General features: G+C 35.9%; 1 protein-coding gene across 18 annotated transcripts in view; it reads left to right on the plus strand.

Moving 5' to 3' along the window:
* Positions 1-3084: 3084 nt before the first annotated feature.
* Positions 3085-27798, plus strand: part of RALYL (RALY RNA binding protein like) — a 751296-nt gene continuing 726582 nt past the window's right edge. For 5 of the 18 annotated variants that reach the window (XM_032759936.2, XM_058444496.1, XM_032759953.2 and 2 more), the window contains exon 1: positions 4627-4963. In XM_032759936.2, coding sequence (XP_032615827.1) covers positions 4948-4963 — 16 coding nt within the window. In that variant the 5' untranslated portion in view covers positions 4627-4947. Of the gene's footprint in view, positions 4380-4626; positions 5186-27798 lie in introns of those variants that run through there. The other 13 variants (XM_032759945.2, XM_032759937.2, XM_032759952.2 and 10 more) reach the window with 10 other exon arrangements.

Genomic DNA, 27798 nt, shown 5'->3' on the forward strand with positions numbered 1-27798 from the left:
ATAAGGAACAAACTTAATCAAAAATAAAAATCATAGTTATGAAAAAAATTAGCAAGCAAAATGAAAGAAAATGATTTGAGGGTACTGATTGTAAAAGTATGCATTTAAACCATGATATTAACCTAATTTCTAAGTGTATATTTATATGTTTTATATATACATATATAGTTATGGTTCATATATCTTCAATATTTTCTTATGGAAACAAACATTGAGATTACATAGCATAAATTTTAAAGTAGATTTTTTTCCTCAGTTACCATCATTTGTTTGTTTTATCTTACATTTAGTGTACTTTTCAATTATGCCATGGCTTACCTTGGAATGGACATGAACAGTTCACATGAAAACTTTGTTTTAAAAAGTCTCTGTAGTTAACTCCGGAAGACATAACCATGATAACATGACCACATCTTTTGTACAGATTTTCCTTAAGAAAAATTTAACCCCCTCACTTCTGCATTTTGTTTATTTTCTTCATGTATTTTATAGAATCAAAAAAGTGAATATAAATATGTGTACTACAATTGTTATTTGTGGCAATAATATAACTAAATTAATTCTCACAAATCTATTTTAGATCTACTGAATTTGAGCAAATCATGCCTTTGTTAATTGGCTTTGATGACATTTGATGATTCAGTATCTTTGATGTATTTTTTGAATTTTTTTGATGTATTTTTTTTGAATTTTTTTATTCTAGCTGTAAAACCAGATATAATTTTGGTTCAATCCTGTTTTTTCTATGTACTAACAATAGAATCTTGTGCAAATTACTAAAAATCTCTGACTTTATTTTTCTAATGGTTAAAATGAGTAATAATGTCAATGTCATGGAGCTGTTACAAAAATTAAATGAGTGGCTACACTTTCTAAATACCAGTTGCCTCAACCTGACTTTGTTTACTCTTGTTTGTAATACAGTGATACAACCCAAAAAGATGAGAATGGCACATTGGAAATAAATGATAGTGGAATATTTTGAGTACTCTATTGTAACTATATAAGTAAATGGGAAAAGTGAAGGGAGGATATTGATGTCTTGCTTTTCTTCAGCAGAGCTGCATTTAACATAAAGGGGAGTCATTTTATTGAATAATAAAAGACTGACAATCACTGTGATTGGCTGACAGCCATTACTGCAGTGTAATTCTAAATAGCTTGTTTTTCAAAGTTCTTCTTGAATAACTCTTTAAAATCCAGACAATGCCCCGCCTGGTTGAAAGGTTCAAAACTCATTTTTAAAGTGAAGTTTTTCATATTTGAATACCACTGTGATATGAATGATGGAAAAAGATATGCATTAAAATATTTTCTTCTTAAATGTTTAGAATCAGATATATTTTCAAATGGAAGAGAAAATGTGGAAAATTTAACAAACTAAGTTTTAAATCCTAGATAAAATTAATTCAGGAGTTGTGGAAGAAAAAGATCACGTGTAAAGAGATCTTACTTAAAAAAATAAGTCCAACATGTTTTACAGCGAGAGCACAAAATTTGATCTGTATTAGCCAGCTTAAAATTCTGCAATTTCCGAGTAGAACTCAAGGCTTCCAAAGTTATCAAATCCACTTTGATGTATTCATCTCTCTCAGTCAGTATTCCTAATCAACAATCCTCCCTGGAAAGTATGTATAATAAGTGGGTGTACAGCTGGCAACTCACCAAAATAAATATTTAGTGATATTTTAATGGCTATTTTAAATCTCTTTTATTTAAATTGCGGATTAAAACTTTATTTGGCCAATGAATTCTGAGCACAATGTTTGAGGACCATATTTGCTACTGAAGCTCTGTGTGAAGGATGTGTACTTAATTTTCAGAATGTCGAGGTTAGATCATCTCTGATGGAGGCATTTTATCTGGAAAGTCAGCATTGGAAACATTGAGATAAAGATCGGGAGCAGGAATCTGTGAACTGCAGAATTGTGTTAATTGCTCATTCTCAAACATAGAGACGCCAATTAATTCCACACAACCTAGATTCAAAGCAGCACAGGGAAATGGTCCTGAGGTGAGTATTGTACAAAAATGAAGAAAAATAGATGCCTTCCAGCGTCCACAAAGCTGATTCTTCAACAGGCAGTAATAGAAGCCCAACGCATCCAGCGATTGGCTGATGGCATCTTTGTTCAGGCGATCGATGAGCGCCCTCACCCAGACGCTGGGTGGAGAAATCCCTCTCCCACCCTCACCTTCAGAATCCACTGCTTAGCCACCTGGGCTCCCGCGGGGTGCGCCACCGCCTCACTGCTGGTACACGTCTCCCCCTCTCGACCGCCAAGTGCTTGCTCCCTCCAGGCGAGCACTCACACAATGGACTCACTTGTTTCCCTTGCCCCTCTCCTTTGACTTCCAGCCTCAGCCAACAACTTGAGCAAGAGTCAAACAAGAGTCTCTGCCATGGAGCATAGACCCTTGGAGCTTTCCAGACCAGCTCAGAAGCACGCGCGCACACACAGACAAACAAACAATGCCTGGTCCACGAATGAATAAATTAAAGACACCCATGCCCCCACCCACCGCTCCGCAACCCGCAGAAAGAAACCCGGGACGGGGTTTCCTAAATAAGAGATTTTGTTGTGTCTTTCAAACCGCAAGCATTCCTCTTGAAGACGGCGAAAGAGAGGCTGTGCGTTCAGATGGCAATAAAGATTGACGGTGGCTTTGCCCGTGACAACGCCCCCAGCATCGCGCTGAGCCAGGTTTCCTGAGAACCGGGAGGGGGAAACGCAGATCTAGGGAGGAGGGAACAGCAGAGGCAAAGGCAGCTTGGGAGGGATGGGAAATGGAAAATCAGGAAAAAAAAAAAAAAAAAAAAAATGAATGAGTGAATCTGGGCTTGAATATCAAAACTTCCAGAGAGAAGACGATTGGCTTTCATCTCAGGTAACTACCTTGAGATGAAAAATAGATGAAATACACAAGGAAGTGGCAAGCAACAACTTTAAGGTGAGCAGCAAGTTGTGCACCTCCTCTCAAGGCGCTGGATCAGCACCCCTGAACTGCCCCCGCAGCACACACTCCCAATGCGAGGCGGCGGCGGCAGCAACAGAGGCAGCAGCAGCAGCAATCGCGGCAGCAGCGGCAGAGGCGGCGGCAGCTGCGTGCCTCCGGCCCAACCCCGCTTGGCTCCCCCTCTCGCCGGCGCCCTGCCTGTCTTGCGTGTGCGTGTGCGTGTACTCAGCCTCAGCGTGAGGGGCACCTGCTCGTCTGGGCTCACAGCGGAGGCAGCCTCGCCGCGAGCTACCGCTGCCGCTGCTGCCGCCACTGGTGCTGCCGCTCGCAGACGCCAGGCTCCCCGTCGCCGCCGCTGCCGCCGCCTCGCCAGCCAGAGTTGGGCTTCGTGGGCTTCCCCCCTCGCAGCCTCGGTCCTTCCCCGCTGCCTGCAAGTCAGCCTGGCTCCGAGTCACGTGTCAGTGCCTGAGGCAGAGACTGCGAGAAAAAAACGCGCTTCATTCCTTCTTCCACCGCCATACTGTATTTTATACTAAATCTCATTTTTATTCCAACATTTTACTCCCGCTCGGTGAGTACCTTCTCAGTGGCATTCTTGTCCTATTCTTTTTTTTGTCCTTTTTTTTGGTTTTTTGTTTTTTTTGTTTTTGTTTTTTTTCTTTTTTTCCACTTCTTTGATTATTGTTTATATTTGGGAAAGCTGGAGGAGCATGGTTTTGAGCCTTTTCCTGAATCCAAGTTTTTCTAGCATGCGATCGTTCTGTAGACAAGGCGCTGTGTCTCGGAGTCCGCGGCGACCGTGCCCGCTGGGAGCGTCTCCCAAGTCCAGCAAAATGTGCAACTGGTTTTATGGAAAAAGCGATGTGAAGTATGGTGCCTATTTTTTTCCTTTGTAAAAATAAAAAGCATGTTTCTAACTCTTTTTTTGCATACTCTTTTTCTGATAACATTTTTGTATAGGTGGGATTTTACGGCAGTGTTTACAAGTTTGTGGTCTTGCAATACTGGTGCAAACCACTGAGCAAAGACATTAATTTTACATTTTTTGTGCCCTTTTTGGAAGCCGGTGAGAATAAATTCGTTTTTTTTCCCTCCTGTTTTTGATACCCATTGATAACATGAAACTTTTCTTACAGCTGGTGACTGGGATCATTTTTAAGCAAAATACTTTTTTCCTCCTTTAAATTAACTATGACTTTTGCACATTTGACTTTTTTAAAAAACCGAGATATTTTATGATAGATATCCTGATATCTATATCTATATTGTCCCTTATTTCTCCCCCTTCCCTCCCCGTAAATCAATTTTCAAATGATGGCAGTGGAAGGTTTTTCTGGAAAAAAAAAAAAAAAATGAAGTGCGGTTTGGTTTCCTTGTCAACGGAGGATGAAGTGAACAGCTGAGCAGCTCGCAGAGAGCAGGTACTTGGTCCCCTTGGAGGCGTTTCCCGGGTGTGCAGTGACAACACTGGTCCTAGCAAAGAAATGTGTGACTGTGAGTGTGTGTGTGTGTGTCTGTGTTTGCGCGCGCGCATCTCCGGGCAGTGTCCGAGCCCGAGGTGGGGAGAGCAGCGCAGGGAGCCAGGGAAGACCAAAGTCCGTTCCCTGCTTCAGGATCGTTTTCTAGATGTGCGCAAAATACAATCCCCTCCCCCCATCTCTCCCGCCGTGAGCTGCACCCAGGTCGTCTCCCGGCGGGGCGGGTGGCGTCTGCGCTGCTGGCCGCGCCGGCCGGGCTCTAGGCGGCCGGTGGGTCCTGTAAGTTCTCCGAGGGCCACTTGCACAGCAGGAGGGGCGAGGGCCGTGTAAGTGACGCTGGCCGTCGGGCCGGCTAGTGGAGAGCACCCGGGAGATGGGGGTAGAAGCGGCAGAGACCGCATCTTCCGGAGGGGCTGGCTCCAGGCCACGCGGGCCGGAGCTGGAGACATTTCCAGAGCCTTGAGGATGGCACCGGCCCCCGCACGCTCAACTCCTGCTCCTCCTCTTCGCAATGAGTAAACGACGCAGTAGGTCCTTCCCAGCCTATTTTGCTTTTCCAAAGGGCTTTGCTTTCTTAGGGATGCTGTCTTTGGATCTTTTTTTTTTTCCCTGTTGTGTTGCGTTGGTTTTAAGTGCCTGCTGGTGTCGTCTTCCAGGGGATGGGGAAGTAGTTTCTTAGAAGATGATCACTTGGGTTTAATGTTGAGGACGACGCTGTTAGTTTGCAGTAATGACCCTACACCTCGAAGGTATTAAAAAAAATGCCTTTTATTTACATTTTATTAAAGGGGCAGAGTTTTCCCTCTTTTTAACCACCTGATACTAGCTCTAAAGGTTTTCCCCTGAGAACTGTGTACAGGGCAGGAGTGAGGGGTTGGTGATACAGGTGATGATTTCGTGTGTTGGTAGCACTGAAATATTCAGTGTTGAATGTATTCTATGATATTTTATGATTATCCTGTTACATGTTTTCAGTATAATTTAGCGTTACTTTTCAGAGATGTACCAGTTCGCAATAAAAAGCCTTTTCTGTATTTAACACTGTGACAGAATCTGCTGGAAATTTTTCTGTCCAAATAAATTTCGTGAAAGCATACATCTTAAAATCTGGAGAGTCACCGTTATTTAAATACTTTGATTTTGAAGCTTTGATTTTCTTACCTTTTCCCCCCTTAAATGAAAAGCTTAGCTTTAAATTATCACGTGTATATACTTTGGATTCTGTAAAATAAACATGAGGCAAATGAAACAACTTTTTACCTCTCAGATGAAGTTTTCTTCTAGGTAACTACAGAAATAAAAACTGACTGCAACATACAGAGGGGCCCATGACAAAGGGGTTTATAACATACACTGGCTTTTTCAAGCAAATATTTCACTGTCTGTAACCTCATTTTGTGGAATGAAAAGTTTTATGCCTTATTTTTTACTCTTTGTGGTCAAAAAGTAAGGAGTGCAAAGGGCCATTTATCTGTAGAAGATTAAAAGTTAGTGTAATATCTGGAAAGCTGTATATATTTTTTATTCACAACTCATGCAAGTATCTCAAAAGTCTGGACATTTCGTTGTATGTGAGTTATTTTCTTCTCAGAGTAGCTTTTCCCTGTGAAGGAAATCCTGCTGCATTTATATAAAGAAGATAGTTTATGTCACTGTCTGTGGACACCATATTTGATATCTTGAAGTGTATAGTTCTAAGATTTGAAGCCAATATGATGGCACAAAGCCTGAAATTAGGATTTTCTTTTGTATAGTGAGCTACTTACTAAAATATAGTCTCTCATATGGTTCAAACAGCTAACATGAAACATTAAAAAAGCCACTTGCAACATTCTGTGATTTTAAAAATAATTTTAATTATAACAATGTATGTACATAGAAATGCTCATTTATTATAAAGCAAGACAGTTTATGTGTATGATATATTTTTGTATGTTTTATGTATCGTAAGTCATTTAGTTCTTTTAAGAGAGAGACAGAGCAAGCAAGCAAGAAAGAACTTGAGTGATCGAACCTGCATTTTCATTAAGAGAATCAGTTTCTGCCCTAACGTTGAGGTAGTTTGTGGCTTAAGATTGGGCAAAGCACTAGCTGTACTGTGTGATATTTCCCAATGAGGTTGAAACCATTAATGGGACCAAAGACGATTTTAATGTGAGGACAGAGAGGTAGTTGTGCTTTATTTTCTGTAACTTAAGATCATTCTAAGAACCTTTAGTTATCTATGTTTTCATTTATTTAAGATTCATTTTTAATCATATTGTGTACTTGTATTACATTTCTATCTATTACATTCAAATTTTTCAGATTTCTTCCTGTGTGAATCATACTGGGAATTCTACAACTCTTAAACTGGCCACCTGTTTAGTTTTTGATTTAAAATTGTTGAAGGTAGTAGCCTAGATTTAGCACCGCCTACTGGCTTCTCATGGAAAAAATATACTTTTTCATTCGCCAAGCAACCCACAGGGATTTAGATCAATTTAATTGTGCAGATCTTTTCAACTGCTTACTAAGAGAGAAGGAGGGAAAAAAAGTTTCTATTTTGTAAGGAGAGAGGGTTTCCAAGGTAAAGGTAGGGACTGAGGGGAAGAAGACCCACAAATTAAATTGGCATTGGATCACTATCTGATCTCAAACATTTTACTATCTAAACTGTGACAAAGAAATAATCACAAAATGAAAACCTGTTAAATTTTTAAGAACTCTCTATGGGTTAATAAAATGTGGATATTGTTTAAACTCTTGGATTACTAGATTAATTTTGCAATGTCTGTCTCAGTCTTGATATAAAGAAAGAAAGTTCTAGTTGGAATTCTGTCTTGAGTGTGTGGTCTGTCGAGGAATATTTAAATGAATAACTTTTCATCATTGAAGATTAACAATTAATTATTTTTTATATTTATTTTTCATAGTCATAAACAATCAAGTAGCATCCTGATTTTTATCTTAACATGCGTCAAATAGCCACACCGTGGTGGTGTATATACAAGGGGGAAAAGTTCCAAACATACAATTATAAAGACACATCCTTAGCCATAATAGATGAGTTACCTTTCTTAAAAATGATAATTGGTTCATTTTCTCTAATTTGTATGAAAGTCTAGTGGTTAAAAGAGCTACTATAATAATACAAACAAATGATGCCTTAAGAATATACAAATTGTTAATTAGAAAAATAATTTGATATGCTAAAAAATTTTCTTCCTAGTTAAAAGAAATGTGAAATATTTGGAGAGCTGTTTCTTAAATGCAATATTTACTTATTTTAAGAGCCAATAATAAGCATATAGAAATTCCAGTGAGAAGCATATGTCTGTGGCATTTTTGCAACTCTCCCCCAGTAAAAGTGTGGTCATGTTTTGTTTACTGTTTACTGATAGTGTAAGCAACTAATTAAGCAGGGCATTCATTGATATAACCTTACATTTCAAGTCCTCAAAAAGCTCCATTATGGAAGTAGAAGAGAAGTTAAGTTGATATGTAAGATTGTTTGAATAATAAGAACGGACTTGAGAAAAATATTTCAATTACAGTTGATTTTTCTCTCTGACTTTTGAAACTTTTATTTTTATTTTAGTCGTTTATTTTTCTTTTTCTTTCCAACTTTTAGTTTCCAGGGGTACATGTAAAGTTTTGTTACATGGCTAAATTGCATGCCACAGAGGTTTGCTGTACAGATAGTTTTATCAGCCATGAAATCTTTATTTTAAAATGATGATTAGCTGAGAGTTTTAAAATAGTTATTTCTTTACCTCTTTTATCATACTGTCATTACGAAAACTCTGTGTTTTGCTATGAAAACCTGAAGTAATGATTAATTTTATTCTTCAGATTTTTATGGACTTCCAGAAAGTAAATAATAACATGTTTAAAAAGGTCCTTATTGATCTGCAGTTATTGTTATTATTCTCTCATTACTGTTACTGTCTACTACTTCCAGTGACTTGCACAAATGCTTGTAAAGATCCTATTTCCATAATTCAGTATGATTCTTTGATTTAATAAATTTCTCTTCAGTAATTGGCAGTCGACATAAACTTTCATTTTATTGGCAATAAAAACAGTTTGTTTTGCTACATCATGATTTTGAAAACAATATTCAGTAACAGGTAAGTAATACCTGATTTCTCAATGTATCAATAGCAAGTTAACACTGTTAACAAGTTTACATAATTATACTTGTCATCACTCTTTCTTTTATTATTAAATTTTGATGTGCAGACTGCATAGATGTAACACAGCTGTTGCCAACTTTAGTAGTTTTGCTTATCCTCATTGCTTTTAGATTTTCAATAATACATTGGGAATTTTGTTTTCTTTTGTTAGATTTACATTAAATATCAAACTTGCCTTGTGGAAAGTTAACTTTGTGTTTTTCTAAATTCTTCCGTACGTTTAAAAATATTTTTGTTTGTTAGTTTTGAATTATCCTGCTATTTTTCTGGGACTGAGTCCTGGAAAATAAAGAGGCATTGGTTTAATGTCTTTTTCTATCCATTTGTAGCCACAGAGATGGCAGTTGGAGGACTTCAGTTAGTATTTAGGATTTATATTTTCTGGACTGTCCTTGCAGACTCCTCAGCAGGGGTCAAGACTCTAAGATTATTTATTTGACCAGATCACGTAAAAATCTAAATGTAGAGGAAAGTTATGGAGTAGAACGTGGAAGTCTTGCACTGGTCTTCTGAAAGATACGATAGTATGCATCACTAAGTGCTCTTATATCACAAAATACTAGAGATTTTCTGTGCATAAATATGTTTGGTAAAATTCCATTTAACTCACTAATATGCTTTTTGCTTGAATTATTTCCCAAACTTCAGAGTGGGAATTAATTGCATTCATACATAATCCATGTGTTTAGAGAAAATGTTTATACACATTTCGATAGCCATATGCTAAATAATAAGAGGAGCAACACATGTCTGAGTCATTTCGGAAATTATTAACAGGTGGGAGTAAGGAACGGCTGTTTTTTCATTAAATCAAGATGAGGGGGAAAGAAATTGATGTGTCAAATAAATGCAATTCCATTTGTACTTCCCCCCCGTGATTAGATAATAATATTATTTTATATGTTGGAGGAAACTGAGACTTGGAGCTCAGAGCTCCATAGGTGGTAAAGGGAAATTTGACATACAGGAAGTCTTAACAGACAACTCGTGTTTTTTTTTTTTTTTTTTTTTCTACACAGAGATGCTTCATTTGTGGAGACGATTTTTTTGTTTCTTTTGTTTTTCCTAATATGAAACAACTGTTATGTATTTATTCTTGATACATTACTTAAAATGTCTGTAGTTTGGCAAGTTTTCAACAGGGAGTGCTTTCCACTAGTGAGTGCTTTGAGCAGAAACAAAAGAATATGGCCCCACACAGATACTCTTAACTGGTCCTGAAAGGACCTTCCTGTGACCATGTCATCACACATCTCTCCAAGACGGGTTTTCTGAAGAGAGCCCACGCATGGCATCACATTTGTGAGTTACCACTGTTGCTCTGTGGTTGGGTCAGAAGAGACGGTTCTCTGTCCTTAGTTGCTTTGCAGAGAGCCTGAGAAACACATTCAACATTTACTTACTGAGAACAAAATGTAATCTCTACTCTTGAAGCTTTTGTAGTGTGATGTGGAAAATTAGTCTTTTGTGCAAGGAAAGCTGAACAGCCAATTCTTTCATAACACAGAGCTCTATAAATATAGGTGTCTTGTCTGTCTACCAACATCTCACCATCAACCTCATACCACCTCACAATTTTACTGTTACACGTATTTGGATGTGACATTTATCAAGCTCATTTTATGTTAGTAACATAAAACACATAATAAGTGTAACATATTATTTGAGGATTCTGTGTTTAATTGCCTCTTCAGATGTGCAAGAATGTCTTCCATCATTAGTTTCCTTGGAACTTGAAAAAGTGAATATTTTCAATGCAGAATGGGAAACATAAACTATAGTGGAAACAGTGTGAATGAACATGATGAGATGGATTTTAAAGACTTGGTCATAAGTCCACAAGTTCATAAAATCAGTGGATTTAGAGGTCAAAGATAGGGAGGGTTAAATGCTGCCTTTGAATTTTGGAACCTGGATATCTTGAAAACAGGTGGTATAAAACAAAACAAGAGAAAGTAGTATCTGTAGGAGAGCCTTATTTGGTTGGAGGTGGGAAAATGATTCAGTTTTGAACATAGTAATTTGAAGTTCTGACATTAACTTCCAGATTAAATGACCAATGTGCAATGGAAATTCAGGTCTAGAACTGGGAAGCACACTTAAGGCTAGAAGGAGATATGACAGTATCATCTACATTAAAACTCTTTAAGTGGGAATAAGTCCTGCACAGGTAGAAATTTGGAAACATCTGCTTTTTTTGAGTGGATGTAAAAGGGGCTGATAAAAGGCAGAAAAATAGAGTTAGGATGATAGCCACTGAAGCTCAGAAAAAGTATGTGGGGTGTGTGTGTGTGTGTATGTAAGTATTGTTCAACAGAGCTAATGCTGCATAGGCTCAAAAGAAGGTAAAACCTGAGATAAAAGCTTTGTAATCTCCCATTAAAATCCATGAATTTTTGAAATAAACTAAATGAATGTGATTGATGATCCTCAATATGATGTGGCAGCATCATAAAGAGGGCTGTTGTTCCCAGGATTGTATGTGTCGTGTGTGTGTGTGTGTGTGTGTGTGTGTGTGTGTGTGTGTATGGTGATAACATGATCTAAATAGGAAGACCAGTAGGAAGTTTTTCTTGGAACTAGCTAAATTGATTTGAAATTTATATTTATACACAAAAATAGCAGAGAATATTCTGAGAAAGAAAAGAGAGGGCTAACCTGTTAGATAATAAAATACACTATAAAGCTTTAAAAATAAATATATTTACCAGCTATGTCTACTGAAAAATCTTCAAAGCAATGTCTTTCAGGAAGCAATGAGCCCTTCTAGTGCACAAAGCATGGCTGCTTAATATCATTCCCCATTCAAGAGGACAAGAGCACTTTAGTCTTCCTTAACCTAGAGTTGGCTGATTCTAAGTCTGGGCGGAAAAAACACAAGATGAGCCTGGGAGAACTCATTGTGCAGAAAGTAAGGAAATGGTCAAAGACAAATAAGGCTGTATCATTGTAAACAAGTGCTAGCTTGAAGGGCCTTCCAGTTATGCAATTTAAATCAGTTTGAATTTCAAGAGTGAATATAACAAATTGTAAACGTTGAGTAAAGTAAAATCCGTGAGTGCATAATGATACTCTAAATAAAAAATTTAAAAAAGAAAAATGACAATTAATAATTAAATTGAAATAATTAAATGATTAGCCTGCCTTTCTTAGTTGATGAGGGACAGCTTTTCACAAAATAATGTGAGCTAAGTGTCAGAAATGTGAGAATTAGAAAATTACTATTTGTACCTCTCAGTGAAGTAAGTGATTCAGTCAAAGATGATCAAAAAGTGATAAATCATCAATTAAAATTATTTTGATGAGTAACATATTCTCATAGTGCTAAAGTATTAATTGCATCTGCAAGTCATCGTTTTAAGTGACTGAATGATTTAACCCAACATCACCAATAGACAACCTGACACTATGAGCCTCCTGACGAGATGCCATATGAAGGCTACAGTGCCATTTGTGAAATATTGTTGCTAGAATGTCTAACCTGAATCTAATAAAACCTGGTTAGATTTAACTTCCAGTTTATAGAAAAATTCAGAGAAAGGACCAGTTAAACTAAACCATGAGGAAATAATGAGACAAATGCATAAGGTGAGGTATTCTGCACTGAAGATACATACCAGCCCTGTGGCCTAGACTTGTAAAAAGTCAGTGCCACTGTGGGAGGACTTTTCCAGATTAAAAAGGACTAAAGACAAACAAATGCAGTGCTTGAAGTTTTATTTTATTTCACTTTTTTAAAATGTGGTCTATAAAAAGTCAAATTTTGGTAGAATTGTGAAATTTTTCATATGGGCTAGAAAATAAATATTAGCAGATGAGTGCTGAATTATTTGGGATAAATGCAGTGATATATGCAACTGAATTTTCTTTCTTTTCTTTTCTTTCTTTTTTTGAGACAGAGTCTTGCTCTGTTGCCCAGGCTAGAGTGCAGCGGGCACGATTTCGGCTCACTGCAACCTCCGCTTACCATGTTCAAGCAATTCCCCTTCCTCAGCCTCCTGAATAGCTAGGATTACAGGCGTGTGCCAACATGCCCAGCTATTTTTTGTATATTTAGTAGAGACAGGGTTTCACCATGTTGACCAGGCTGGTCTCGAGCTCCTGACCTCGTGATCCGCCTGCCTTGGCCTCCCAAAGTGCTGGGATTACAGGCAGGAAACCACCGTGCCTGGCCTGCAACTGAATTTCTTATGAGACATCAAAGGAGTGAGGGAGGAAGTGTGTGTTTGTGTGTGTGTGTGTGTGTGTGTGTGTGTGGTTGTGTACATGTATATGTAAAACAAATAATCATTTGTTAACCAACTTTAAATCAGGGAGTGCTTATGCTGGTTTTATTGTATTATTCTTTCGAGTATTCTATCTATTTGAATTTTTTTTCATAAGGAAAGTTGGATAGTCTATTAGTTGCCATTGAGAAAAAAATATGTTTATTGAGGCTAAATAGAAGCAGAAGTCCAATTGCCCATGTTTAAGGTCATCTGGGATCTTGAAGATATGGAGACAAAAAAAAATGAAGCTTAATGTTAAATTGTGGGAATGAAATGTTACTCATCGAAGTAATATTATTGAAGGAAGGATATCTTTAAAGCCACAATAAGGAAAATATGAATGCATATTTATGTTTTTCAGGGTAGAATCCCCTTGCAGGAAGAGGTGGAGGTATAATAGAAAGGAAAATAATTTTTCAGGGTCAATTTCAGAATGTTCTAAGAAGGTTCGTGTGATTAGTAGTAGCACAAGGAGATGCTGGTTACATCTCAGAAGAGGAAGATAATTGAATCAGTTCATTAGTTAAACTAAGTAACTCATTATTTATTTAACAGATATTTCTGGAGCATTTTCTTTGTAAGTACTGTGCTGGAGGATGAGAATTCTGTGGTAAATAAAACTGATAACAATGCTGACTGCAAAGAGTTTGTCATTTAATGGTACTTCAGTCTTCTCAGTTAAGTGTAAATGAGGTCCTAGGTTGAGATTAACTGGTATGGAGATAGGAGCTAGGGGAGTGTAGTAGGGAATAAGCATGAAGTATAGAAAGATTCTAGAGCCATAATGAGGAAATTGGCAAAATTAGCACTTGTCACTTTAGTCACCACAGTTACATCACTTCTCTAGCAACACTTAGCCTGTAATCTGAATGGGTTAAGGAAACAGCTGAGGATTACTTGCTTAGAGACTAGCAAGGCATCCACTTTGTATAAAACAAAGTGATGAGCTTTCCAGAGGTAGTGAATATGAAGATATAAATAAATCTGGGCTGAGAAAGAGAGCAAGGGCAGCTCCACGAGATGAACAGAATAGGAACAGAAGAAGAGCAGGATGAAAATGAATAGCAGGCTCACTAATTTTAATAGAATGAGAGTAGTGCAAGGATGGATGGGTTTGGTCAGAAAAAAATATTGTATTTCCAGCATTTGACAGTGGAACATCGTCAAATGGTGAATAAATTTTAGAGTATGGTAAAGCATGTGGCTAAGAAAGGAAGACACTGCTGATTTTGAGAAGTTAAGATATTGTGAGGAGAAGCTGAGTATTAAAAGTGTAATTTTGAAAATGTGATTTAAAAAACCTGTAACAGGATGACAAGTGAGGAGGTGGAAAGGAAAACTATAAATGTGTCAAAAGTATCAATGACATTTTTAGAGCTTTACAATCAACTAAGACCATAACAGATTTTTTTTTTCATTTGTGACTTCTAGGACTTTAGTCCTTTCTTTGGAACATTTTGAAGGAAGCTATAGATATGTAATGTGTGTGTGTATCTTGCTTGCATTTGAAAAGAATTTTCAGTTACTACAGAAATAAATTCTGCAGTGGATACAGCAATGCAACCCTTTGTAAGGAAGTCTCTTATCAAAACCAAGGAAATGAATATAGGATCCTATAATTAAGTATAACAGTGAATGATTGAGATTGAAAAGAAAGCTATGGAGTATTTGTTAATACATTTTTTTTTAACATCAGAAGTCCAGATAGCAGGTATATAGCTATATTTACTGCTAGTTCTGTTGCTGCTGCTCTGCTGAGATCTCATTCTATTTATGAATCAACATTCTGGACCAGACTGACTGAGAAGTGCTTAGTCAGATAGAGCCTCATCTTTGCAACACTAGGAAAGTATATTACCATAGATAATAATATTTAGGAGAAAAGAGAGGATCAGACAGTTGACTTGTTAAATGTCTTAGTGCTGTTAAATGGCTGAGTAAAGATCTGAACCCAGGAGTTTTTGGCTTCACAACTTGAATGTGGACTACTGTATCTTGTTCAAAAGATGGAAAAAAGGAGATACCTTGATTGGCACATCAATAGGTCAGCAACATTTGTCTAATAAAATAGACACGCTCACATAATTAATGCCCTCACAATAGCTCCCTATGCACAGCATGTTAAAAACACACAATGCTTACATTTAGAACTGTAGTGCAATTGATTCTGATTCTAGCCCCTCTTTTCAGAGTCTTCCATAATGTCTCTTCTGTGGGCATAATGGGTGAGAATTTCAACAATTGTTTGTATATTTAGACATATTTGTCGGGGATCTATTATATGTAAGTCACTGTGTTTGGGCCAACATGGTGAAACCCCATCTCTACTAAAAATACGAAAATTAGCTAGGCGTGGTGGCATGTGCCTGTAGTCCCAGCTACTTGGGGGGCGGAGGAAGGAGAATCGCTTGAACCTGGGAGGCAGAGGTTGCAGTGAGCCAAGATCGCACCACTGCACTCCAGCCCGGCGACAGAGCGAGACTCCATCTCAAAAAAATAAAAACATAAGTTTTTAAAAAGCAGAAAACGTAGGTCTTACCATCATGAGTAGACAGTTTTCAGTAAAAGGAAATGCTGCATGTGAAAAGTGACAATGCATAAAGTTATGAGTATTAGGAAAAGTAAAGATGATTGCTTGTAGTTCTTTAGGTTATTAAGGCACTTGAACAAACTAGCATGCAATTTCTTTCTCTCCTTTCTGGTGACTTGGTGAGTCCTCAGGTTGGGAGATTATGTATTACTCCCGTTCCATTGTATTCCAAAGCCAGGAATGTATGACAGTGTAGACAAGAGGTGTGTAGAAGAAAAAGTAAAGGGGGCCAAGTGAGAGGAACAACAGCAACAGAAAGATTTAGGGCAAATTGTCTGGAAAAAAAACTGGAAGATGAAAGTAAATGGTGAAATTTTGAGGAAAATAGGAGAGAGTCAGGGTAGAGGTACAATTAACATGAGTTTGCACCTTTGTATTTATCCTTATTTTATGCTTTAATATATAGTCTATTGTTCAGGAGAGTGAAATTTATCCTGGAATATATTGAGATTACTCAAAACTTCAAATAAACTTATTAGAAACAAGTACTATAAAATATATAAAATGAATTTAGAAAATATCTATGCTTTTAGATTTTTTACAATGGCTCTAATGATATAGCTTATTGACAATTTAGATTAGTGAACCAATAGTATGAAAATATTTTGTTTTATTCTGAACCCATTTCATCATGTATGCAATCATTTTATTTCAGAATTGCTAGATCTTTTCCCCTATTCTAGTCTTCCCACGGGACATTGGTACAACTTAAGTGGGGGAAAAGAGAAAGGGAAGCATGGAAGAGGGGAGAAAGGAAATGGAAGAGAAGGAAGGAGGTCAACAATAGCCATGACCAAGCTTTCTCTAGATCACTGTTCAAAAGAAACAATGCACATCATGCAAGCCTGCCACATATGTAACTGTAAATTTTCTAAAAGACATATTTAAAAAGTTAAAAAGTGAAACAGCTGAAATTAATTTTCATAAAGATTTTATGTAGCTCAGTGTATCAAAAATTATTTTGACGTGTAACCAATATAAAATTACTTTTAAAATATTCTGTTTTTTGTGCTAAGTCTTTGATACCTAGTTTGTATTGCATACTTAACAGCACAGAACTAGCCACATTTCAGGAGCTCACAGGCCAGTGGCTATCACATAGGACGGTGCAAATATAGAGTGTTCATAGAGGCGTCAGGACTATGTCATGTTTTCAAACTATTTTTGTCATTTGTTCCTTATCAGAGATTATCCAAGATAGATTTTTTAAATACTCTCTGATCATTTCAATTTCAGCTTTCACTTTTTATTAAAGCCTAAATAGAAATCTACTGAAGTTCATTTTTGCCAAAAAGTTATCCCAAAATATGCTCCTGTTGACGAAGAAATGTTAAATTTATCTTGATACGTTTTGTTCTTCAGGAGCAAGGTGGCCACTTTTACTAAATTTGCTTTTTCAATCTACTCTTTTGTTATTTGGCCCTGGAGGTAAGGACATAATGCAATTGTCAGAAATTGATAACATCTTCATAGGATAGGCTTCTGTATTAGTGGTATTTGCCTAATACCTAATTTAATGAGAATTATCCATTGGTTAGTTATCCATTAGTGCAGAGAATCACTCACTATTTTTAAAACAGAATGATATACTTAACATGTAAATTTGCTAACAGATTTAACACCAATTGAATACCAACTTAGTTTCAGAAGTTGTTTGAAAATGTAATAGAAAATCCTGTATCTAGGTATCTGTTTCCTGCATTTTCAAAATCCATAAATGTGGAAAATCAAGAGGCTTGTATACTATGAAACCCCACAATCTACTCAGCCTTATTTTCTTCCCCACATTCTTTTCTTCTTATCAGGCCAGTTTCTTCTGAGTCTCACACGTTTTCTAATATGGCATTAAAGACATGTTTACCCATTTTTAGGTCCTGACTTTTATACAAAGAAGATAGTCCTACAACTTGTAACCTTCCATTTTTACATCCTATTTACATTTTTGAGATGAATGGTGATAATAAAGATATTAACAACCGCCAAAACAACCAACATTTATTTAGTGTTTAGCATGTATCAGGTGTTGTCCTCCAAACCATTGCTTTATTCTTCTACTTCCCCTTGATCTCCATCCATTGAGCTCCAGAAGATGAGACTATCTAAGTATGAAACTTATTTTGGATTATTTATCAATACCTGAAATTTTATTTCACTCTTTTTTGTTTGTTTTCTTGTTTGATGCCTTCTTCTCCCATTAGGCGATAGCTTTATGACAATACAGTTTATCTTAATGATGATTTCCAGTACCTAGACAGTACCTGGCACACAGGAAGCACTCAGTAAACCTTTTTGAATTAATTAATTGGTGAGGTAGTTCTTCACTGGTGTTTTACTGCACTTGAACTCTTTTCTAGATATTTTCAATATCTATGTGCACACTCTTTAATAGGATGTAGGTAGAAACTGAAAAAAAAAAAAAGATTTTTGAGGAAATTTCACTACAATTCATGACAGTTATCTCTAAAAATGTGAAAAGGAAAACATAATTTCTCCAGCATGAAGGAGAAAGGACATAACTGCTAAGAGCATATGTGTACTGAAATGATAATTTGTCTTAACAGTTATTCTACATTTGTAGAGGGCTTTATCATTCAAACATATTCATATACATTTTAATTTTATTCTCACTGCTTCATTTCTGAATGTTGAAATTTATTTGTATTTATTTATTAATTTTTAATTTTGTGGGTACATGATGGATGTATATATTTATGAGGCCCGTGAGATGTTTTGATACAGGCCAGCAATGCATAACAATCACATCATGGAAAATGCGATATCCATCCCCTGAAGCATTTACCCTTTGTGTTACAAACAATCCAATGATACCCTTTAGCATTATTTAAACATGTACAGTTAAATTATTATTGATTATAGTCACCTTGTTGTGCTATCAAATACTAGGTCTTATTCAGTCGTTCCATTTTTTTGTACCTATTAATCATCCTCACCTCCCTGCCACCCTTCCCAGCCTTTAGTAATCATGCTTCCACTCTTTATCTCCATGAGTTCAATTGTTTGGATGTTTAGATCCCTAAAATAAGAATATGCAACATTGATCTTTCTGTGCCTATCTTACTTCGTTTAACATAATGGCCTCCAGTTCCATCCATGATGTTGCAAATGACAGGAACTCATTCTTTCCTATGTCTGAATAGTACTCCATTGTGATGTAGATAGTACGTTTTCTTTATCCATTTAGCTGTTGATGGACACTTTGGTTGCTTCCAAATCTTGGCTGTTGTGAACAGTGCTGCAACATAGGAGTGCAGCTATCTCTTTGATATACTAATTTTCTTTCTTTTGGGTATATACACCGGAGTGGGATTTCTGGATTATATGGTAGCTTTATTTTTGTTTTTTTGAGGAACCTCCAAACAGTTTTGCATAGTGGTTGTACTAATTTACATTCCCACCAACAGTATACAAGGGTTCCCTTTTCTCCATATCCTCTCCAGCATTTGTTATTACCTGGCTTTTGGATGTAAGTCATTTTAACTGGGATGAGATGATATCTCATTATCATTTCGATGTGCATTTCTCTGATGATCGGTGATACTAAGCACCTTTTCATATCCCTGTTTTCTTCTTTTGAGAAATGTCTATTCAAATATTTTGTCCATTTTAAAAATCAGATTATTAGATTCCTTTCTGTAGAGTTGTTTGTGCTCCTTATAAATTCTGGTTATTGATCTTTTGTCAGATGGGTAGTTTGCAATTTTCTTCCAATCTGCGAGTTGTCTCCTCACTTTGTTGTTTCCTTTGCTATGCAGAAGCTTTTTAACTTGATGTGATCCCATTTGTCCATTTTTGCTTTAATTTCTTATGCTCGTAGGATATTACTCAATATTTTTTTGCCCAGACCAATGTCCTGGAGAGTTTCCCCAATATTTTGTTGTAGTAGTTTCATAGTTTGAGGTCTTAGATTTAAGCCTGTAATCCATAATCATTTGATTTTTGTATATGGCATGAGATGGTGGTCTAGTTTCATTCTTCTGCATGTGGGTATCCAGTTTTCCCAGCACCATTTATTGAAGAAACTGTCTTTTCCCCAATGCATGTTCTTGGCACCTTTGTCAAAAATGCGATCACTCTAGGTGTGTGAATTTATTTCTGAGTTCTCTATTCTGTTCCAAATGTTGAGATTTAATCTCAGAGATGAAGTGACTCAGTCTGCTTACCTAGTAAATGTCATGGAAAGAACTTATCTCTGCCAATTGCATTGGAAGATAATAGTGTAGCCTGGGAGTTCTGTAGATCCTCTAATTTAATTTTAGTCATTTATTTGGAATAGTTTGAAAGTCCCAGTACTTATTATGTAATTTTGGGTGCTTCTTATTACATTTATGATAAGCAGTTCAAAATTTTATATATTCTTATGATTCAACCTGAAACCAGTTTTCTGCTTTTACTCGTTTGAGCGTCTGTAACAGTATTAGTGTAGCATGAGTTTCCAATGGTTATCATGAACAGTTAAACTGTTACCATTTACAAATACTTAGTTATATTGATAAGAATTTTTGAAATACAGTACACTAAACAAAATAAATACATTGGATGCTGAGACTGATATAGGATAGCAGTGATGATCGGTGGACTCCAGATACAAAGCTTTGTGTTCATCAAAGCAAATGTCATTTCAGGTATTGATTAACTTTAAAATAGAGTTTCACAAATGTAAATTAAAAAGTAATTTTAAGACAGGAGTCACTACTTAGATCTAATTTATGATATTTTTTATAGATTTTCATTAAAAGAAAGTGTCCTAAGACTAAATAAATTTTAAAATCATTTCCTTCATGCAGTTTTTGCTAAGAATTTTAACTATTTGCAAATAAGAGTATCTTAAAATAATTTTAACTGTTAACTAAACTACAACAGTTTTGACATTTGTTGCTTGAAAAGTGTAGATACTTTTCTATCTACGTTAATTAAAGCTTGAACAAATAGGATTAATATTTATTTCAAGATGATCTTGGTGGTGTATTTTAACAGTTTCTTGGGCTAGTTTGTGAATAGTTTGTGAGTGTAAAATTAAAAGGCTTGAAAATGCATTCCTACTTTTAATGTGAGGATGGGATGACAATTGTATTTTTAAGGTTGAATAATCACTGGTTTATGGCACTTACTCTTTTACTAGTTCACAAACTATGAGTATATTGTTTACATTAATTTAAGAAATGCATTATGTTTGCATTATTTCATGAATGTTTTAGTGTATTTATCCAACAAATATTTCATGAAAATTCATTTTTTTATCCTTCTGTGTGTCACAAGGCATTATATAATGTATAAGAATTGAGCTTACAGTGCAGAAGGGGCTGATGGTGATAAATTTCACAAGTAAAAATAAAGTTCAGGGTTAAGATAGTATCTTATTTTCTATTAAATCAGAGGATTAACCATCCTATGCATTTCCAGCTACAAAATGTGACCCATCATGAGGTGAGTGAAGTCAAATCAGCTTTTCAAGACTATATGTAAAATAACATGAATAGAAAGAAATACTTCAAATTTATAGAATATTAAATTATCTGTATAGTCTTTGAGGTTAAATTGATTTAGTATCTTTGACTAAAACGTATGAATCACTGAGAATTTGATGGGGAAATATGAGCATGTAATTTCGATCTATCATCTATCTTTATTTGTTGGTTTAGAGCTAAGCATATGTCAGTATTCCCAGTATAGGTCTTTCAAGGTACGTCTCTGTATGTAAGGGTAATATACCCTTGTGAGTATGAGTATGAATGTGAGTGTGTGTGGAGAAATCAATGGCTTATTAATAGCTTTAGGAAATGGTATTAGTTATTTAGTTGCCTAATTAGGGAAGTAGTTTTCATTCATTTTGCTTTTCTTTTTTTTTTTTTTTTTCAAGACAGAGTCTCACTGTCATCTAGTCTGGAGTGCAGTGTGGCATGATCATGGCTCATTGTAATCTTGAACTCCTGAGCATAAGGGATCCTCTTGCTTTAGCCTCTCTAGTAGCTGGGGCTGCAGGTGTGTGCCACCATGACCAGCTGATTTTTTTATTTTATTTTTTGTAGAAACAGGGTCTCAATATGTTGCTCAGGTTAGTCTCGAACTCCTGGCCTCAAGCGATTCTCCCACTTCAGCCTCCCAAAGCACTGGTATAAAAAGTGTGAGCCACTGTTCCCAGCTAGCATATTTATTTGATACTATGTCTCTTTGTCCCTAAAAGATACATGAGATATATCACATTTAAGTAAATTATATTATGTCATAGATTTCCTTTTTTTATATCCAACCCTCACAACAGGTGTTGGGATTTTAATGGTTATACAGCATTCCATTGTAATAATGTACTTTGTCATGCCCCATTGTGAATATTTTAGTTGGTTCTTTTTTCACCTTCTTTTCATTGCTATTTTGAATAATGAGTATTTCCATACATCTTTTTGTGGTTGTTTTACTGTAATATTGCAGTATTGTATGCACTTTTATTTTATATGAATTCATAGACTTAATTTATATTTTTGGTAAAAAAAAAAAAAAAAAGAAAAGCCTAGCTTTTCACCTAGTGTTCATCTAAAGGACTTTATCTTCTTACCTAACACTGGTAGAAAAACTGGCTGGGTTAGATTTACTTAAAGATGATATAAAACATATAAAATCATGTATAAGTATTATATGATCTATTGAAGGGATTTTTTTTTTTTTTTGGCACGAGTCTCGCTCTGTCGCCTAGGCTGGAGTGTAGTGGCGCGATCTTGGCTCACTGCAACCTCCGCCTCCTGGGTTCAAGCAATTCTCTGCCTCAGCCTCCCAAGTGGCTGGGATTACAGGTGCCCACCACCACGCCTGGCTAATTTTTTTGTATTTTTAGTAGAGACGGGGTTTCACCACCTTGGCCAGGCTGTTTTGAACTCCTGACCTTGTGATCCATCTGCCTCGGCCTCCCAAAGCGCTGGGATTACAGGCGTGAGCCACCGCGCCCAGCCCTGAAGGGATTTTTAGAAGTAATTTTTATATATCTTTCATGGTGACTTTAGACTCTAACCACTAGGAATTATGCTATGAAATTGCATTTTGTACAATATTTTCCTGGTGTAGGCATGACATTTTGAACATTTACTTTAAAAACTTGCTAAATGTAGTTTTTCATTAAATTTAAAATATTATAATGATTTCTTAATATTTTCAGCACATATATGTTTATTAGCTTTTGAGTGCAAATAGTAACACATTTTTAGTAATTTATCATTCATAGGTGAAAATTGCTTGAAACCCATAACATAAAAACAGAATTACACAGGAACGGAGTAGAGAGATCAGTCCCTCATGTGGCTGTAAATTATTTCTAGCCACACAACAAAAGAATGTTAGTTATTCGCAAAGGAAAAAAAAATGGAAATGAGAACTGTGCTTATGACATTATCACTCAAGTGGTTTGGGTTTCTTACTTACCATAAGGAGAGTGTTTGATACTGTGGAGAAAAGGAGATGTAAAGTACATTCTCCTTTTGAGTCCTGCAGAGTTGCCAGGATGACTAGTTTGTTGAAAATAACCGTTTGGTGTCCTTCCTGCTTTACTTTCTTTCTTTTTTTTTTCTTCTCACTTGAGTGAATCACTATAGAATTCTGGAAAGTACAGGAAGAAAATGATAAATTTTCCCAGCAGATTTTTCTAAACCAATCTTAATGGAACTTTTCAAGTGCTTTTATTTAATTTACCCATGTGTTAAGTGGGGTGTTCTCCCATCATGCTGTTCATAGTGATAGTAAAAAGTGGTGCTACTTAAAATACATTCTGTAGCCTGTTGGTTTCTGTTCTGAAACAAGAATTGAGATTTCCACAACAATTTTACAGAATAATTTCATGTTTCATTATATGTCTTTGTGTTTTCTCCCTCACTTTTCTAGTAATATATTTTCATTGTATTCTGTAAAATACTGGTTTGTGGTTGATTGGAAATGGAAAATGAGCTTCTCAAGAGCAATGTAGATAGCTTGAGAAGTTCAGGTACAGAATACACACTGCCTTTACACAGTTTTAGTTTTTCCTAGATTATATGCTTCTTATAAATAAGTATTGTGAAATTCAGTCATTTATTTATTCTCATATTCTGGCATTCATTCAATAATGCTATGGACATAGTGTTAGTCACTGATGCCCTGGATGAAAAAAAACATCATCCCATTCTCAATGGACTCAAAATATCCAGAGAGTATCTCACTATGATACTCTCTTATAGTGCTTATAGATTAAGTAAACATTCCTGGAATTGAATTGTACTTCTTTAAATGTATATGTGTGTGTGTGTGTGTGTGTGTATGTGTAATGTATATCATATATACTCAGTGTATAACTTTTTTTGTTTTTTAAGCCTGTGGCATTCTGTGTAAATAGCCTAAATTTCAAAATTAATCATCACATATAAATAACATTGAATTATTCCTATAGTTTAAGAATTCTGAATAAGAACACAGAAATACCATGTAGAGATTGATAGTCTCAGTAGTTTACCCAAAAGATCTGAATAAATATTGGAATGATCTTTTAACAGGTTGACTCTAGCTCAGAAAAAAAATGAGAGGAAGAGCACCACAAAGATATGTCTTTTTATCATTGGATTAAAATATCTAGAAAAACACTGATAAATAAAATCTATAAATAATATTCTGCCATTGTCTTAAAATTTAAAAAATGGTGAATAAGATATTTTTTCTTCCTTGCAAAGACTACACATATTTTGACCCAATCTGTTTCATGTTGAATGGAAACAAACTTGCATCATAACTGTGCATGTCATTACTGCCTGCTGGTTCTACCAGTATGCTTTTGCATATTCTTGATGAACAACAATATTACCTAAATCAAGTCACCCTGCTTTGTGTTCATCTGTTTGGTTTTTGTTGTTGTTGTTTCTACAAAAATGTTGTCTCACCATACTATGTTCCCCAAAGTACCGCTGTGATACTTTGCTCCTTTCTAATATTTGGTGAATTCCTAAATGTATCTACTTTGTGCATGCCATATGTTCAACTGCTGTCTCCAATTTCATTATAAAGCTTATGTGAGTATTTATATAATCATTCCAAAAATAATTCACTCTGAAGACATAATTTCAGTAAGCAGAGAGTGTTCAGCATTACTAAGTTAAATAATATATAACACTTATTTGAATTCTTACTGTGGTCTAGGCATACAAAGTATGTGTATTTTTCCTCACAATAGTCCTCAGAGCTTTATTGTTTTTATTCCTGTTTTATAGTTGATAGACTGGAGGCTCACTGGGCCTACGCTGCTTGCCTAGGATGACAGGGCTAGTAAGTAGCAGAGCTAAAACTTAAGCCCAGGTCTAATTCTGAAATCTTCTAACTCTGACCCACTAGATTATTCTCATCTCATTTTATATGCTAGGTTAGCTAGGAGTTGATTATTTACAAATATGGCCCTTTCATTTTATATACATTGTTATATTTTCTGCCTAATAAAACATATGTTGTTACTTCCAAATATCTTCAAAGCCCATGGCCACAGGTACTGTTCTCAATATGCAATTATTGAATATTTACAAATGTGGCTCAAGTCAGCTAAAGAGAAAAAATGTAATGATTTCCAGGGTCCACCCCTCTAATAGCTGATGTCTTTAGCTTTTCAAGGTCAAATAAATGAATCACGATGAGGAAGGCCATGTGTCTAGAAACCAACTGCATGAATCCCTTTTCTGTTCAGGATTTAAGCAGTGATCTATTTAAGTTTGAATTAGACAGGATTCCAAAAAGTATTATAACCTGAAAATATTACACAGTCCCCCTCTAACACATATACCATGTATGCAAAGGGAAAGCCACTGTAGCTATTTTACTCAGAAGTTTTATCTTTTCAATATTCTTTGACTTCTAATGCAAGTATGTTACTTGAAGGAATAAATTTAGTATATGGTTGGGTCTGAATATTAGCACTAGTTATCAATAAAGAGCACAGGTGGGAAATCCATGATGTCAAGTAATCTATCTTTGTAAATCTACCTTAACAACCTAGTCTGAGAAGGTGATAAAAGTAGCATCATAAATTCCCATCAATTTAGCAAATAAATGCTGAACATTGTGTTAGTTTACTAGGGCTTGCATAACAAAGTAGCAGAGACTGGGTGGTTTAAACAACAGAACCTTAACTTTCTCGTAGTTCTGGAGGCTGGATGGCCAAGATCAAGGTGTTGCCAGATTTGATTCTTCTGAGGCCTGTCTTCTTGGCTTGCAGATGGCCACATTTTTGTTGTGTCCTCACTTGGCCTTTCCTGTGGGTGCATGCTTCCCTGTTTTCTCAGTCTCCTCTTCTTAACATATGTGTACACCAGTCTTACTGGATTAAGGCCCACCCATAAGACCTCATTTTACTTTTATTACCTCTTTAAAGGCCCTTTCTCCAAATACAGACATATTCTGGAGTACTGAGCATTAGGACTTCAACACATGACCTTTGTAGGGGATACAATTCAGTCCATAACATGTATGAATTATTCTTCTAAGCACTGTGGGAAATACTAAGAGTATAGATCACAGTTCTGGTTTTCAAGTAGTTTACCATTCTGTGTGGGACCAAGTAAAATAGCCACAGCTTGAGTGCATGGGTGATCTGGAGGTAACTTCAGCCTTCCTCATGGTACCTAAAGTCAGGTGACCTCATTTGAGTAGCTGGGAAAGTGTTCTTTGCTCAGTCACTCAAAAGCTGCTTATTTTAAGAGGGCACTTTTCTTATTAGAAAATGTAATTATTTCATCAAGGCTATATACACGAGACACTGAAAAAACAGTTTAGTGAGAGCATATGATTAGGGACTGAATTAGTGCTAAAAGTAAATTCAATTAGAGGACAATATGAATTTCGTTTTTCAAGTGAGAGGTATGAGGTGTCTCTAGATACAGTAATTGATATGCACTTTGAGGAATAGTTAGGAATGAAGAGAAAGGTTTTAGAACTGAGTGGAGGTGATATGTGATAGTTGAAATCAAAATGGATTTCTCTGGGAATAAGGAATTGTGGGCAGCAAAGAGATTGTGGCGCGACATTTAATCATGAGGCATGCTGGACATGAGTGAGTCAAAGGAAGGCAAACCAGTGAGGAAGTTGAAAGTTGTGTAGCTCTATGAAAGCTGAGGCAGAGATTATCATGCACCAAAGCCCCATCCTTGAATAGACATTTCTCAAAAAAAGAAATGCAAATGGCCAAAGGTATATGAAAAATGCTCAATGTTACATAATCATCAGGAAATGCAGATCAAAAACCACAATGAGTTATCATCTCACCTATTAAGATAACTATAGCAAAAAGACCAAAAAGATAATAAGTGCTGGAGAAAAGGGAACTCTTGTGTACTTTTAGTGAGAATGTAGATTAGTACAGCCATTATAGAAAACAGTATGGAGATTACCCAAAAAATTAAAAATAAAACTTTCATATGATCCAACAATCCCACTTTGGGAATTCAAAGGAAATTAAACCAGTATCTCAAAGAGATATCTGTACTTCCACATTCATTGCAGCATTATTTACTATAGCCAAAATATGGAAACAACCTAAGTGTCCATCAATGGATGAATAAAGAAATTGTTATATATATAAAACGTTATATATATGAAGTATGTTATATATTATGCTGTATATAATATATATTATATTATGTATCAATGAAATATTATTGAGCCTTAGAAAAAGAAGGAAATTTTGGCATGTAAGATACCATGGATGAACCTGGAGGGCATTGTGCTATGTGAAAGTAACCAGGCACAGAGACACAGATACTGCATTATATTACTTATATGTATAATCTAAAAAAGTCAAAGCTGGAAGCAGAAAGTAGAATCATGGTTGCTTGGGAATGGGGATGGATTAAATGGGGAGATGTTGTTCAAAGGTACAGTGTTTCAGTTATGATGGGTGAATAAGTTTGGAAGATCTGATATACTCAGCACAGTGATTATAGTTAATAATACTGTATCATATACTTGAAATTTGCTAAGACAGCAGGTCTTAAATATATTCACCAACCCCCACCCCCCCAGGAAACTGTGTGAAGTAATGGAATGGGTATTTTAATTACCTCGACTGTGATAATCATTTCATAATGTGTGTGTGTGTGTGTGTGTGTGTGTGTGTGTGTGTATGGAAACATTGCATTGTACGCTATACATGTATACAATTTTTATGTGTCATACCTCGATTAGGGAAAAAAGTTTCATCAAAGGGAAATGAGGGAAAAAAAGTTTCATCAAAGTAGAATTTGCAGTTTGCTCTTTGAAGAAATTAGAAATGCATTTAACTTGTTAGGGGGTTATTAGGAGGGAAGATCTTTAGCTGC

This window comes from Hylobates moloch, unplaced genomic scaffold, assembly GCF_009828535.3.
Source record: "Hylobates moloch isolate HMO894 unplaced genomic scaffold, HMol_V3 SCAFFOLD_9, whole genome shotgun sequence".
NCBI lineage: Eukaryota > Metazoa > Chordata > Mammalia > Primates > Hylobatidae > Hylobates > Hylobates moloch.